This window comes from Pinus tabuliformis, chromosome 9 (assembly GCF_031772625.1).
Source record: "Pinus tabuliformis cultivar Carrire ecotype Pingquan chromosome 9, CPIR1, whole genome shotgun sequence".
NCBI classification, from domain to species: domain Eukaryota; kingdom Viridiplantae; phylum Streptophyta; class Pinopsida; order Pinales; family Pinaceae; genus Pinus; species Pinus tabuliformis.
In genome coordinates this window covers 1,338,749,247-1,338,764,069 of record NC_142307.1, presented here as the reverse complement: position 1 = coordinate 1,338,764,069, position 14,823 = coordinate 1,338,749,247, and the positions used below count along the sequence as shown (strand labels likewise).

Sequence of the window (14,823 nt, the reverse complement as noted above, 5' to 3'; positions counted from 1 at the left end):
GTCTCATTTGTTTGGTAGTTGTTTGAACACAAAAAACACTAATATTAAGTAAAAGAATAAGTTAATCAAGTTAAGTAAAAGAAGAAGTTAATCAAGTTAAGTAAAAATACATCACAAGCAATTATCAAAGTAAGAAAAATCATCTATTTAGTTGCCCCTAGATTTCTCAACATGGTATTAGAGCTAAGGTGACAAAAAAAGAAGAGGCACCTTGAAGATCATCAGTTGAAGGATATATATAAGGACTAGATACAAGGAGATCATTAACAAAGACCAATCCACACATCATCTTGAATAAAGGGACTTAGAAGCACCAAGGAGGAGTACTCATCTCAAGGATCACATCATTACAAGAAGAAGACCTCAAGGACCCTACCTCCACTCAAATAAAGGAGGACTACACTTTTTGAAGCCTCCATATTCTACTTTTCTACATCCAAAGAAAGCATTAAGAAGCATTGCCATCATCATCAAAGAAATCAAGGTGATCTCCCTCTCATTGAAGAAAGGATCACATTTGAAGGAAGACACCTTCATTAAGAAATCATCTTCTACTATCAACATTATCAAGGCATCAAGTTGAAGATATCATCATCAAGGAGCATCTTCGCTTGACAAGTAAGTATCTTTATATTTATGTATGAATCTAATGTCAACATGACTTCATTCTGCACAGAATGCAACAAACTGGTTGGGTCATCAAATTTCCTTGCATGGAAGGAAAGGATAGATTTGATCCTCATAGAGAATGAAGTTATTGGACATGTTAAGGGTTCAATCTCCAAACCAAAACAAGAGGAAGCTCAAACACTATCGAAGTATATGAAAGAGCAAATAAGGGCTCAAAGCATCCTCATAGAATCAATCAAGGATTCCCTCATCCCTTATGTAGCAAAGTTGGAGAAACCGAAAGAAATATATTATAAGTTGGTAGAATTGTTTTCCGTAAGCACTACAGGAGAAGTTACATCATTGAGAACTGAGCTATACAAGATGAAGGTATCAAAGGAAGAATGGATAGCCTCATATCTTATGAGGGTGTCACAAATAAGAGACCAACTACAAGAGTTAGGGGAAATAATGTCCGATAAAGAAATGATCATCGTTGTGCTCAATGCACTGCCTGATGAATGGAGTAACCTTGTATCAAGTATCTATGGAAAGAAAAAAGCTACTCCATTCAATGAACTTTGGTCATTATGATTGAAGAAACTAGGTTAAAGGCAAAGAGTGATGTTGGATCAAATGAACAAGTTCAAGCATATGCTACCATGGCTAGGAGAAAAGGAAAGTTTGGTCCTCATAAAAAAATAAATAAATAATAATCGATATGTCAAAACTACAATGTTATGATGGTAACGAATATGGGCAGTTTAAAAGGAATTGTCCCAAACTCAAGAAAGACAACAAGAAAAGAAAGGAAAGAAATGAAGCCCATGTTATCGAAGAAGTGGAAGAATCAGGAAAGAAGAAATCAAAGAAGGGGGAAGTGAAAGATCTCTATTATTACTGAGATGATCTCCTTCACTTAGTTATTTTCAGTTATAGAAGATGATATGAAGCATTAAGATGCATTAGAGCTAAAATAAAGATGGGATTATCATAGAAGCTTGGAAGAATAACTGGAGTAGAAATCTACATGGTGGTAGCAATCATCATGATAGAATTGAAGTAGCTCATGGTATCGTCATTGAAAGCATGAAAAGACAACAGAAATAGTAGTATATATAGTTGGAAGCAAGGCATCTAACATGATAGAAGATAAAGAAATCATCATACATCATCATTAGAAAGGAACATTTGTTGAAGAGGGATCATCTAAGATTCTCCACTAGAATCTTTATAAGAAGTTTCACCTCTACTTGGAAGAAGCAAGTGTCTCGTTGATTGTCTACATTCCACCTTGTATGGAATCCATTGTTTAGAAGGATGATGGTATAGTGACAAAGGAGTGCAACATGTCAAGTCGGTTGAAGTGTTTTCATCATCAAGAAAGGAAAATAAGCTACTAAAAGGAAGTCTAGATGACCAAAAGGAGAAAGGGGTATGTATATATTTGATAAATAAAGTTATGTCATCATATAGTTGCAGATAGCATGGTTGAATGCAGCTCTATCTCATGAGCATGATCGAAGAAGAAGGATCTCTTCCATTAGAATGATGCATGAAAGCATGTACATAATGTTCCTTAAACTCTTCTACATATTGAAAAGATGGAATCAACACAATATGACCTCATATGGAAAGATGAGGTGGTTGACAATTAGGGTTCCTATCATGAAAGAATTTTGTATAAACGTTCCTGGGGAAGCAATATGTGATGAAAGGAAGAAGAGTTCCTGAAAGATGCAACTATAGTCATAAGATAAGTGGTCAACATCCGATAACTAGAAGAATTAGCTATGACATATCCATGGAAAAAGAAGGTGTGAAGACCCTAACATGGACACAGGAAACAAAAAAACTTTGGTAATATATGTCTTGGAGATGTTAATTTTTGGTAGCATCGAAAGTGCTCTAGCCTTGAAAATTGGTGGAGAGGCTAAGGCACATGAGTTTTAAAGAACCTAGAAACCGTTTGGTGAAATTCCACCCAAATTGTATTTTGTTAAAATAATTAATATTTTTAATGGGGTTCCTAAGTCTAAACTTAGGGAAATTAAAATATTGATGGGTATTAATCAAAATATAGGTGAGAATGATCTAAAAGGCAGATCAAGTCATGTTTTAATCTTAGCCATTGATTGAAAACTTAATCTCGATTGTTGAAGACTCAACAGGAAAAGTATAAAATGGAGGCTTGGGGTTCATTTGGAAATACAGAGAGAGAGAGAGAGAGAGAGAGAGAGAATTGATCTGGAGTTCGATTTCTGGGCCTAGGAAGCTGAGAAATTCAAACTAAGTGATCATTCAACAATAGAGGGACAGTGAGAATCTAGGACGACTTTCCGGAGAATACTGACAGAGATGCGGAGAGAGCTCGCAGAGAGGCAGTGCAGTAGCCGGGAAAGGATGACGCTGGGTCAATTTGGGCCCACGTAGTCCTGACGCAGAGCCAGAAGGGCCAGCGCGGAGCTAGAAAGATGTTTGTCACGCGGAATCTAGAACTGCCAAGAACAGTCAGAACTGTTGGAACAGCCGGGAGAGCTGGCGCAGAGGGTAGATAAGCTGACGCAGAACCTACGCAGGGCCAGTGCAGAAATAGTCGGGACTTAGCCAGTCTTGTGTCGGATCAGCGGAATTCTGCCAGGTGAAGTGAAGTAAAACTCACTCAGATTTTCTGCCAGTATTTTTCTCTGTAAAAGATTGCTATATGAGCATCCTAGATTTGTATTCAGATATTTCTCATGCATAATAATAAACCCTCAGAACTGTTGCACCGGTTTTCCCACATTGGACTTTTCCGGGGAGTATTGTGTCCAAAAATAAGTGTGTCCTATGTATCTTGTTCTTTGCTCTGTTTTTTGTTTCATAAGATCAAAGATTTAATTAGTGTAGGTTGCCAAAGTACTTTTCTTTAGTATTTAAAAGAATAACTTGATGAATGTAATTTAAAAAATCAAGTAGGTGAAGTAGATTCAGATTTGTTGCAGTATGGGTTCCTTCGATTCTAGGAATTTTCACATGGTATCAGAGGCTAAGGCACATGAGTTCTAGAGAACCCAAAAACCGTTTGGTGAAATTCCACCTGGATTGTATTTTATTAAAATAATTAATATTTTTAATGGGGTTCTTAAGTCTAAACTTAGGGAAATTAAAATATTAATGGCTATTAATCAAAATATGGGTGAGAATGATCTAGAAGGCAGATCAAGCCATGTTTTAATCTTAGTCGTTGATTAGAGATTTAATCTCAGTCGTTGAAGACTCAACAGAATAACAAAAGAAGAAAAAAGAAGAAAAGAAGAAAAAAAAGAAAAAAGTATAAAATGGAAGCTTGGGGTTCATTTGGAAATATATATATATATATATATATATATATATATATATATAGAGAGAGAGAGAGAGAGAGAGAGAGAGAGAGAGAGAGAATTAATCAGGAGTTCAATTTCTGAGGCTAGGAAGCTGAGAAATTCGAACTAAGTGATCATTCAACAACAAATGGGCAGTGGGAATCCGGAAGGACTTTCCGGAGAATACTAACAGAGAGGTGGAGAGAGCTTGCAGAGAGGCAGCGTAGTAGCCGAGAAAGTCTGATGTTAGGCCAGTTTGGGCCCACGTAGTCTTGACGCAGAGCCAGAAGGGCCAGCGCAAAACCAGAAAGTTGTCTGTCACGCAGAATCCAAAACTATTGGAACAACCGAAACTGTTGAGGACTGTGGGAACACCCGAGATAGTTTATGCAAAGGGCAGAGAAGTTGACGCATGGATGATGCAGAGACTGAAAGGATGACACAGGGCCTAAACAGGGCCAACACAGAAATAGTCGGGGTTAGCCAACTTTGTGTCGGATCAGTCAGAATTCTGCCGAGTGAACTGAGGTAAAACTCACTCGGAATTTCTGCTAGTATTTTCTCTGTAAAGGATTGCTAGATGAGCATCCTAGATTTGTATTCAGATATTTCTCTCGCATAATAACAAACCCTCAGAATTGTTGCATCGGTTTTCCCGCACTGGGTTTTTTAAGGGACTATAGTGTCTAAAAATAAGTGTCTTATGTATCTTGTTCTTTGCTCTGTTCTCTGTTTTATGAGATCAAAAATTTAACTAGTGTAGGCTACAGAGGTAATTTGTTTCAGTATTCAGAAGAATAACTTGGTTAATGTATGTTAAAAGTCAAGTAGGTGAAATAGATTCAGATTTGTTGCAGTACGGGTTCCCTGAGTGTAGGAATTTTTACATGGTATCAAAGCATTGATTTTGAAACAGGAAGAGCAAATCCAATGCTGAGCAATGAAACCAAAAGCTGCACTTGGCAGCAATTCGAATCCCCTTGAAGGAATTTGCAGTCCTCACTGGGAAGCAGATCCGAGGAAATCTCTCTTTGAGTGAGACAGCAAAGAGGTACGATTTCCAATTCGTGAGTTTGCAAAGGCAAATGGAGTGACGCAAAGCCTCAGCACAGTGCTTGAAGGGCACAGTTTCTGTCAGGGTAGAAATCCGGTGGAAAAAGACAAAGACACGTAGAAGGGGAATATTTTCTCCTCAGAGAACTTTTTGCCAGAAAGTTCGAATTTCTCACTTGCTAAGCAGTTGAGTAGTGCTAAGTTGTGACTAGAGGAGTCAGTTCGACATTTAGGTGAAATGGCATCACATGGGCTCATAGATCAAGACAGGTTGGAAGTAGCTTCCAACTATGTCATATGGAAGACTAGAATCTTAGTTGTTCTGGAGGAATATGATCTCAAAGCTTATGTCAAGAGTCTTGTGGTTGTTCCCGCAGACAATGATTAGAAGAAGTACAAGGTCGAGTAGGAAAAGGCAAAGAGGTTCATACTCGATTGAGTTCGAGATCATGTGGTCTCACACTTGCAGGGAAAGGATACAACCTGGGAGATGTGGGAAGTCTTGTCTTCCTTGTATTTAGAGCAGAAGTCGCAGCGAACTTTGATGCAGAAAGGAGAAGGGGTGAACCTCTATCTTCAACGTCTTCAAGACAATAGAGACCAGCTTGTTGCAGTGGGGTCCACTCCTCAGTCAACTGTGATGGTGAGGATAGCCCTGAATGGAGTCTCAGATGAATGGCAAGTCTTCGTCCAAAGTATATTGGGTAGGGAAAGACTACCTTAATGGGAGGAGTTGTGGACGGCTCTTCAACAGGAGGAGTTAACGGGGGGCCTAGTGGAGGTCAACCTCAATGGCAACAATGGGACTGGCACAGAGACAAAGAAGGAGGAGAACGCAACTCTAGCATCGAAGGGATAGCAGAAGGAGAAGCAAAAGAAGGACATTTCAAAGGTGAAATGTTTCAGATGTGTCGAGATGGGTCACTCTACATATCAATGTCCTTTGAAGCAAAAGGATAAGGATGAGAAGCATGATCCTAAGGTTGCAGCGGCGAAGATTGACGAGGAAGAGTATGCCATGATTTCCCACACATCTCTAGGAGGGAGATGGGGCAATATTGAGCTGAGTCGGGAAGACTTCATGTGGGCAAGATCCTTGAGGAGTCCACCTCTTGGATTAATTCCTTACTACGAGAGCCCAAGATTCAGCAGTAGTGAGATGGACTTAGTGTCAGATGATGTAGTGGATTGTTTGGAGGATAGATGCAAGTAGCTTGGGACCAGAGAATGATCAACGTAGAGCAAGGTTGGCAATAGTGCAATTGGTACATAGCAGGAGTCAACAACAGCGTAGAAGATTCAAAGGGTCTAAATCAACATCAGTCAGATTCCAACATTCATTGTATTATGTTGAACACAGTTAAGTTCTGCTAATTTTGGATTTTTTTAGTTGCTTCTCTCAGCAACTAAGTTGCAGTATGGATGCAGTGTTAGTAGTGGCAGTGCTAGCAGCAATGCAGATGCAGCATTTGAGAGGGAGTTGTAGTACGGACGCAGCAATGGCAATGACAGTATCATGGGCAACAATATAGTCGCAGCAACAACACAATGTTGGTGGCAACAACAGTGCAGAAAGGAGGTGCTTCAGAAACAGAGCAGCATGCAGGTGGATATTGTTGCTAGAGCACTTTTCTCGCTAAGAGGGAGTGTTATTTTTTGGTAGTATCGGAAGTGCTCTAGCCTTGAAAATTGGTGGAAATGCTAAGGCACATGAGTTCTAAAGAACCCAGTAATAGTTTGGTGAAATTCCACCCAGATTGTATTTTATTAAAATAATTAAAATTTTTAATGGGGCTCTAAGGCACATGAGTTCTAAAGAACCTAGAAACCATTTGGTGAAATTCCACCTGGATTGTATTTTATTAAAATAATTAATATTTTTAATGGGGTTCCTAAGTCTAAACTTAGGGAAATTAAAATATTAATGGGTATTAATCAAAATATGGGTGAGAATGATCTAGAAGGCGGATCATGTCATATTTTAATCTTAATCGTTGATTAAAGACTTAATCTCAATCATTGAAGACTCAACAAAAAAAATATAAAATGGAGGTTTGAGGTTCATTTGGAAATACACACAAAGTGAGAGAATTGATCTAGAGTTTGACTTCTGAGGTTAAGAACCTGAGAAATTCGAACTAAGCGACCATTCAACAACAGAGGGGCAGTGGGAATTTGGGAGGACTTTCCGGAGAATACTAACAGAGAGGCGGAGAGAGCTTGCAGAGAGACAGCGCAATAGTCGGGAAATGCTGACGCTGGGCCCACGCAGTCCTCACACAGAGCCAAAAGGGCCAGCACAGAATCAAAAAGTTGCATATCATGTAGAATCCAGAACTGTTGGAACAATCGGAACTGTCGGAACAATTAGAACTGTCGGGAACTGCCAAAACAGTCGGGATAGCAGACACAGGTTAGAGAAGATGACGTAGAGCCTGAAAGGTTGACGCAAGGCCTACGCAGGGCAAGCACAGAAATAGTCAGGGTTAGCCAGTGTTGTGCTGGATCAACCAGAATTCTACCAGGTGAAGTGAGGTAAAACTCACTCAGATTTTCCGCTATTATTTTTCTATGTAAAGGATTGCTAGATGAGCATCCTAGATTTGTATTTAGATATTTCTCCTGCATAATAATAAACCCTCAGAACTGTTGCCCCCATTTTCCTACACTTGGTTTTTCCGGGGATTATTGTATCCAAAAATAAGTGTGTCCTATGTATCTTGTTTTTTCCTTTGTTTTTTGTTTCATGAGATCAAACATTTAATTAGTGTAGGCTACAGAAGTAATTTTCTTCAGTATTCAGAAGAATAACTTGGTTAATGTATGTTAAAAATAAATTAGGTGAAGTAGATTCAGATTTGCTGCAGTAGGGGTTCGTTGTGTAGGAATTTTCACAGGAGATAGGTTCATACATGTGCAGGATGTAGATGTTGCAAGAAGTTGATGTCATGACGAAGGCCACCATTAAAAGGTAACTTTGATTTGATGTTTGTCTTGATTTTTAAAACATCTAGTTGGGTTGAAACAAGGCTACCAAAAGAGAGTTGTATATGTCACCTACAACTAGTACTCATGAGAATGGATAGAAGATCCTGAAAAAAAACGTGACTTGGAAGAGGTAGTTGTATGAAGAAATGCCATATGTAGACTAGAAAATCAATTTCCGATGAAGAGAAGGATGACATGACTATAGATTCAACACTATGGTTCGTTGAAGGTAAAATGATGGAGAAGAGTGTCGATGCCCTACAAATAAGTTCTAAAAGATGAAGGCTCCGTGATAAAGACATTGAAAGGAGGAGCCCTACAAGTAGTTGATAGTACCATGATCTCCACCAAAGAGCAGATAGTTGTTGTTAAAAACAAGTCCCTCATTGAGAGGGAGCTTGGGCAAGTCCCTTGTTAAAAGGGAGCTTGGGAATATTCCTTTTATAGGAAAGTGTAGATCCTCCCTAGTTGAGAGGGAGAGATAAACACATCATTCTTGTCTTCATGTTATGAAGAAAGAATGGAGGATTGGGTAAGCATCTGAGATTGTATCTAATACTCTTTGAGGATGTGGTAGGGTATCCAATAGGCAAGAGTAGTCGAAGAAGAAATTCTTTGAGGATCTGTTATTCCAAGACAGGATTTGTCCTATAAGGACAGACCCTTTAAACACTCGGGTGGGGTATCTTCCTTAAGAGACAATGATGATGGTGGCTATCATTGATTTATCTCGCCAACATTGTGCTTTGATTTTGTGGAGAGATAGAGTTGTTAGTCAAAGCCTTGCTATGTGACAATGTTGGTTGGTATGATGAGATGCACTGGTATAAGCTAAGAAAGTAGCTTATGAGATGCACTAGTATAAGCTAAGAAAGTAATTTATGAGATGGCTTACCAATTCAACTCTTCTTATGAGAATTCTTCAATTTGAGAATGTCCATGTACCTTGCATGGATTATGAATACCTCCCTAGTTAGGAAGGAGTGCTGAAATATGTAACTAGGTTCAGTCGTCATAACGACATATGTAATCATGACTTTATGTATTTGATATAGAAAAAAAAAAAAAAAAATTATTATTGTCATTCTTGACGAATGAGTTTCATGCTCAAAGTTATTTTATTTAGGTCAAACACCTATTGAGTGCTTCTAGGACTTGTCATTAAGTCAACAACTCAATTGAGTCATTGTCATGTATAGAAGACCCTGTTGGGCATGTTGTATATTGTAAATAAAATTTATGTAAAGTCAAAAATGTCAAATAGGCCCTACAAGACCTTGTCAACAAGCAAAGATCAAGTTGACCTTCATGAGAGGACAAGTTGGCCTCTAAGCAGCAATTCAACCTAGAAGAGAAGCCTATGTATTAGAGACTTTGACGTCACTTGAAGAGCAATCACTCATCACACAAGAGATTCGATCAAACAAGAGGAAGAGACCAAAAATGTGCGAAGAAGTGAAGGACTAAAAGAGAAAGAAGAAAGTGAAGTTTTGGGATTGTTTTTGGGTTATTTCCTTCACACATGCAAGAAAACTAGGGCACCTATTGCAATAGCTAAGACCGAATTGCAGAAGTCAAGTTGGGGCATCAATTGGCATACTTTGCAAGCCAAGTTTCCAAGAAGAAAGGATCAATACAAGCGAAGGAGAAAAGAGGAATAAATCATCTTTTTCACACATGCAAGAGCTAGGATTTCTACAGAGCAAATTGTTGGGGGTTGAAGTTGCAAAAGTTGTTGGGGATCGAAGTTGCAGAAGAAACCACTGGGGTCAAAGTTGCAGAAGTTGTTGGGATCAAAGTTGCTAGAGAAGTTGTTGGAAGGAAAGCTCATCAAGGAAGAAGGATTGACATAGTCTTGGAGGGATCTTTGTCAAGCATCTTAGGTCTTGGAATTTGTTATTTGAAGTTCTATAAGAAGAGAAGAGTTCTTGTGGCTTTTCCTCACAAGAGGAGAGGTTTTGGCCCTGGCTTATAGCCTCTATCTTGTGTCCTCTTGTCTCATTTGTTTAGTAGTTGTTTGATGATAAAAAACACTAATATTAAGTAAAAGAAGAAGTTAATCAAGTTAAGTAAAAATACATCACAAGCACTTATCAAAGTAAGAGAAATCATCTATTTAGTTGCCCTTAGATTTCTCAACAATTAAAAATCTCCATGGTAAAGTTTCGTTAAAACTCTATCGTTAAGAATCTTGTTACATGTTTTTTTAAATGTATATGTCTAATTCATATATTAATTAATTTTATAATTAATAAAATAATTTAAAATAAAGGTATAATTTAGTTGATTTTTATGATTTTTTAATCTTGGCAATGTGAGATGTATTATGAAGTGTTTTGATTACTAGCCATTTAATTTATATGGGTGCCCTTTTAATTCAAATTTGTTGGTTGTTATTCATTGCATATAATGTGACAACCATTTAATCATAAAAGTTGTGGGCGGTCAAAAAACTATTTTATACAAGAAGCCTACCTTTATGTTGTTAATCCTACAAAAACAACATATATATAGCTAAAAGGTCAGCTTGCCTTAAAAACCTACCTATTTCTTATTGAGACGAGAGGGCAGTGAAGGAGTGCGCCATACACCTAAGTTTAGGGAGAGGTTGTGAAGTTTAACATTTTGACTTTATCAAAATAAAATAAAATAACATTTTGGGACTCCAACCCATGGTTTTTCCCATGTCATTCTTAATCATGTTTTTTCCCATGGTAATCAAAATAAAATTAATAAAATAAAATTTCGAATGAATATAATAATAATAATAATAACATTTTTAGATTCCAACCAATGATTTTTTCCATGGTATTCTTAATCCATAATTTGCACCTCAAAAGAAATTTGATCCCTATACACCCATAGTAAATACAGCCATAGTAAATACAGAGTTAAATAAATCTAAGCTATTTGTAAACAACTTTGTATTTATTAATTAAAATCTCTCGGAATTTTAATTATTTAACGATTCCTATTGTTCATCTTCCTCGATCAACTCCAAGTTTCCTTTTTTTACCAATTACGTGTCCTTGATTAGTCTAATTCAAGCAAGAACCTTGGATTATAATGTGCCAAAGAATTCACTAATGCCTAGATTACTGAGACAATGTGCCTAACTTCTTTTATTAGTTCAGTTGCCAAACGGTAGATTCAACACAAGGGTCATGATAAGAAACATAATATCTATTGAATTGCCATCCTACTCGCTAGCAAATATTCTTTGCGTCAAGTGCTTCATCATTGCTCCTGTGAGACTGGGACAACCATGCAATGACATGATCATTATTTGCAATCCGTCCAAGCTTCTCTAGCATGGAATTAATTTGTACGTTGGAACCTCCCTGCATTTTGGGCACAAGTCTGAATGGAATGTTGAGGTTGAATCTAAACATGAAAATTTCCCTTCGATAATGACTTGTTCTTACCATTATACAAAGAAGAAAGAGAAAACTGGGAAAAGTATTCCCAGGTTCGGTGTTGATAGAATTGGTCTTGGCTCGAAATATATTTCCCATTAATATGCATAACGATAATTTTTTGGTAAAAAAAGGCAGAAGGATTTCTTTTGTGTTCCCCTGTTTCTGTGCCAACAAAGTTTCTTCCCTTTGTAGGTCACTGGTTATCTGGGTTTGCATGCAATTGGTATAATGGAATCCTGCTGTAAATATGTGCGATTTTTTTTTCTTGCTCACTCCAAAAAAACTTCGATACGGTCACCAATCCTATTATTGATATCAATCAACTTCTTTCCCTTTTCCAAATTACCTGTGAGGTTGCCTATAGCTTCATCCAACATTGACTTGAGGTTCAGACCTGCAACACCTGTACCATCGGAAAACAGAGTCAAATAAACACCAGGAAAGATAGAAAGAATACATTCAGTACAATGATTTAACATTGAACTCTCATAAATACCTGGAACGATGTTTGCCAAGCCTTCCAAAAACCCAGCCTTCATGAAACATCCAACAAACTATAAGTGACGCATATATAAAGAAAAGTAATAAAAAATTTCAAATCAAGAAAAGCAGAATCATACTGGAATCCTGACATCAAGCTTCTCAAAGCCATCCATCGCAGTTATTTTGACCCGCAGAGATCTGGACCAGATTCCAGAAAGAGAGGTTCTTGTACCCTCAGAACTAGAGTCCTCAAGCACATATGGAGTTATTACTTCCACATCTGCGTCCTGAGAAATGCTTTTCCCTTTCTCGTATTTAGCGCTTTGTTCAGATTTATCTGATGTCATTGAAACGGGCAAAGAAAATGCATCACTATCTTTTTTTGATCGTGATATTTCATTCATACCTGTCAATAAGAAAAACCTTAGAATAAAAGTTATTCAGCATATACAAAATAAATAGCTGTTTTACAATAATACTCAATGAGTGGAAGAAGCCTGCACCATTATTCTTTGCATCTGACTGTCCAGTCATAGAATAGCACTTCTCTTCTTCATAGTAATCATTGAAGCCAATAATATCTTTAATTTCTTCGAAGGATGGTAAGGTTGCAGGAGGAGGAATGCGGCCACTCTTCAGGGCAGAAAGAGCATCCTGTAATATTTCATTCCTCATTGTAAATAAATCGGAAGTATCATTTAAAAGGATTGTTCCAATTCATCTATTTCTAAAAGGAGACAAACAATGCTTATTCATAGTGAATTCTTTTCACAAAATAGAATTTCCTCTGAAGCAATTCACATTGTATACAGACGCAGATATTAGTGACTCCTAGCTTTAGTGAATCGACTCCTTTGTACTTCTGGATGCTTTAACCTTGCATGTATAATGTATTTTGACAAATTATAAAAACTTCATTAGTATATTCTACACAAATTGCAAACACTGAAATTACAAGATTTCACTTAGCAGTCAGACATTGATTGCACTTAATGAAAAAAATACACGTTAGATATCAAGTTGTTATCCATCCAAATCAATGTTTTAAAATTTGGCTGGACCGGATCGGATTCGGCGGGAAAAACCAGCTCGGTGGCCGCTCTGTTACCGAACTGTCTGAGCCGGTCAATGACTTGGCCGGTTCGGTAACAAACCAGCCGGCTCAGCTGAGTCCGACTTAAACCGGCCAAGCCGGTCAACCACTTGGCCGGTACACGGCCAGCGGCACTTTTTGGAGGGAAATTTGGACCTCAAACACAATTATTTTTTGGTTTTAAGTTTTCTTCAAGCCCATCTACCTCTCCCAAGCCTATAAAAGCTATCCAACCCCCTCACATTTCTTCACAGATATCTCACTGCATTTGTGTAAGAATTTGTGAGGAGTTTGTGAAGAGTTGTGGAGTTGGTGTTTGGAGCAGCAATGACGAGTCTTGGGCAATCATTGAAGCAGCAGTGAGGAGCTTCTTGGGCAGCCATTGGAACAGCATTGAGGAGTTAGTTTGTTGGAGCAGCATTGAGGAGGCTAAAGCCTAGAGGTATTTTTTTTTTTTTTTTTTCACTTCTAAAATCTGTCCTTGCTTGTGTTTTTTTTTTGCAAATCTGAAAATTGAAGAGTATTTTTTGTAAAAAAAATGAACATTGAAGAGTTTTTTTTTTCTTTTCGTTTTCAAATTTGTTTCCTTTCATTTCCAAGTCCAATTATTAGAAAATGGCTCCTAGAATGAAAGAAGTTGCTTGGGCATATGTTGAGATTTTCTGTTTTAGTCAAATAGGCAAAAATCTCTGAAGGATGACAACAATAGGGATTCAGTTCCTAGATTAGCTCCAGATTGTTGGGAGGGAGTTAATGCCTCCTATATTTGATGTGAGGGAGTTATGAGGCTGTTAGATACTCTATGCTATATAACAGGCAATCATTCAGATGATTTGCTAAGAGAGTGTGAGGATTTCATGATGTAATCTCCTAATTTGATTAATATATTCCTGATGCCTATGTTTGGTGGACGTAGCCCAGATTGGTTGGGTGAACCACGTTAATTCTTGTGTTTATGTGCTTGATAGATTGTTGTGTGTATTTATGTTTGCTGTGCACCTGATCCAACAATTGGTATCAGAGCATGTTGGAGGTGTTGTCTGGAGCACTGAGGGAGCTGTGTCTGACTGCTGGAGGTGGAGCGCTACGGCGTGAGGCGGACGAGACCAGACCTGCTGTTGGTGCGTTGTTAACCTGAAACGAGTTCCAGGTGCTGTAATAACTACGCGGAGCTGTAATACCTGTTGCTGCGTGTGCGCGCTGAGCCATGGTGCGTTGTTAACCTGGTATGTTAATACATGCGTGGCTGGTGTATCTTTAAATTCAATAGTGCGTATTGCTGCAGATTTACGTTAAAGTAAAGGGTTTGCGCTGCTGTTATGAAGATTGCCATATCTATCAGACAAGTTAATTTTTCTGCTGGTTTACCGGGTAGATCTATCAAGGGAAGGATTGATATGTATTGCCCCTTTTCAGAAGATCTACAGTAGAGAGATCCGAGCGATTCTATTTGGGTCACGGGGTTACATATATCTTGCGCAGTGGTCAGAATCCGATCATTGCTCATTTAAACCCACCATCCTCGTCTTATGATATTTTTCCGTGTTTCAAATAACAGCGTGGATATAAAGATGATAGCAGCGTATATATATATGTATTGAAAAAACAGCGTGGTCATGTGTTTGTTTTTCTTTTAAAACAAAAACCAGCATGAATATATAACATATATGCGTTATGATTTACATATATATATGTTTGAAAAGTTAAAGTGGAAACGCATGTGTTTATATACCATGTTAAGGTAATGGAAAGTGTAAGTGGTGGAGTACGTAATTTTTTAGAAATGCCATTAAACCAAAAAGGAGTTATAAGGGTTATGTAACATGGGTTTTTT

At 37.9% G+C, this 14,823-nt stretch overlaps 1 protein-coding gene across 2 annotated transcripts; it reads right to left on the bottom strand.

The window, feature by feature from the left end:
• Window positions 1-11,089: 11,089 nt before the first annotated feature.
• Window positions 11,090-12,587, bottom strand: LOC149153468 (uncharacterized). Of its 2 annotated transcripts, none has more exons than XM_089442235.1 (4): window positions 12,400-12,587; window positions 12,034-12,302; window positions 11,910-11,946; window positions 11,090-11,816 (listed from the first exon to the last, which is right to left on the bottom strand). In XM_089442235.1, exons 1-4 carry the CDS (start codon window positions 12,569-12,571, stop codon window positions 11,683-11,685), a joined length of 612 nt encoding a protein of 203 aa, XP_089298361.1. In that variant the 5' UTR covers window positions 12,572-12,587; the 3' UTR covers window positions 11,090-11,682. The 2 variants fall into 2 exon arrangements, with proteins under 2 accessions (XP_089298361.1, XP_089298362.1); XM_089442236.1 differs by having other exon boundaries at window positions 12,034-12,233.
• Between the last annotated feature and the right edge of the window lie 2,236 nt (window positions 12,588-14,823).

Bases quoted from the DNA above. Each gene is read 5' to 3' on its own strand.
- LOC149153468 (XM_089442235.1), bottom strand. From the start codon at position 12,571: ATGAGGAATGAAATATTACAGGATGCTCTTTCTGCCCTGAAGAGTGGC. The intron at 11,947-12,033 runs GTATGATTCTGC...TGTTTCATGAAG, and splicing joins AGCTTGATGTCAGGATTCCA to GCTGGGTTTTTGGAAGGCTT. The intron at 11,817-11,909 runs GTATTTATGAGA...CCGATGGTACAG, and splicing joins CTTGGCAAACATCGTTCCAG to GTGTTGCAGGTCTGAACCTC.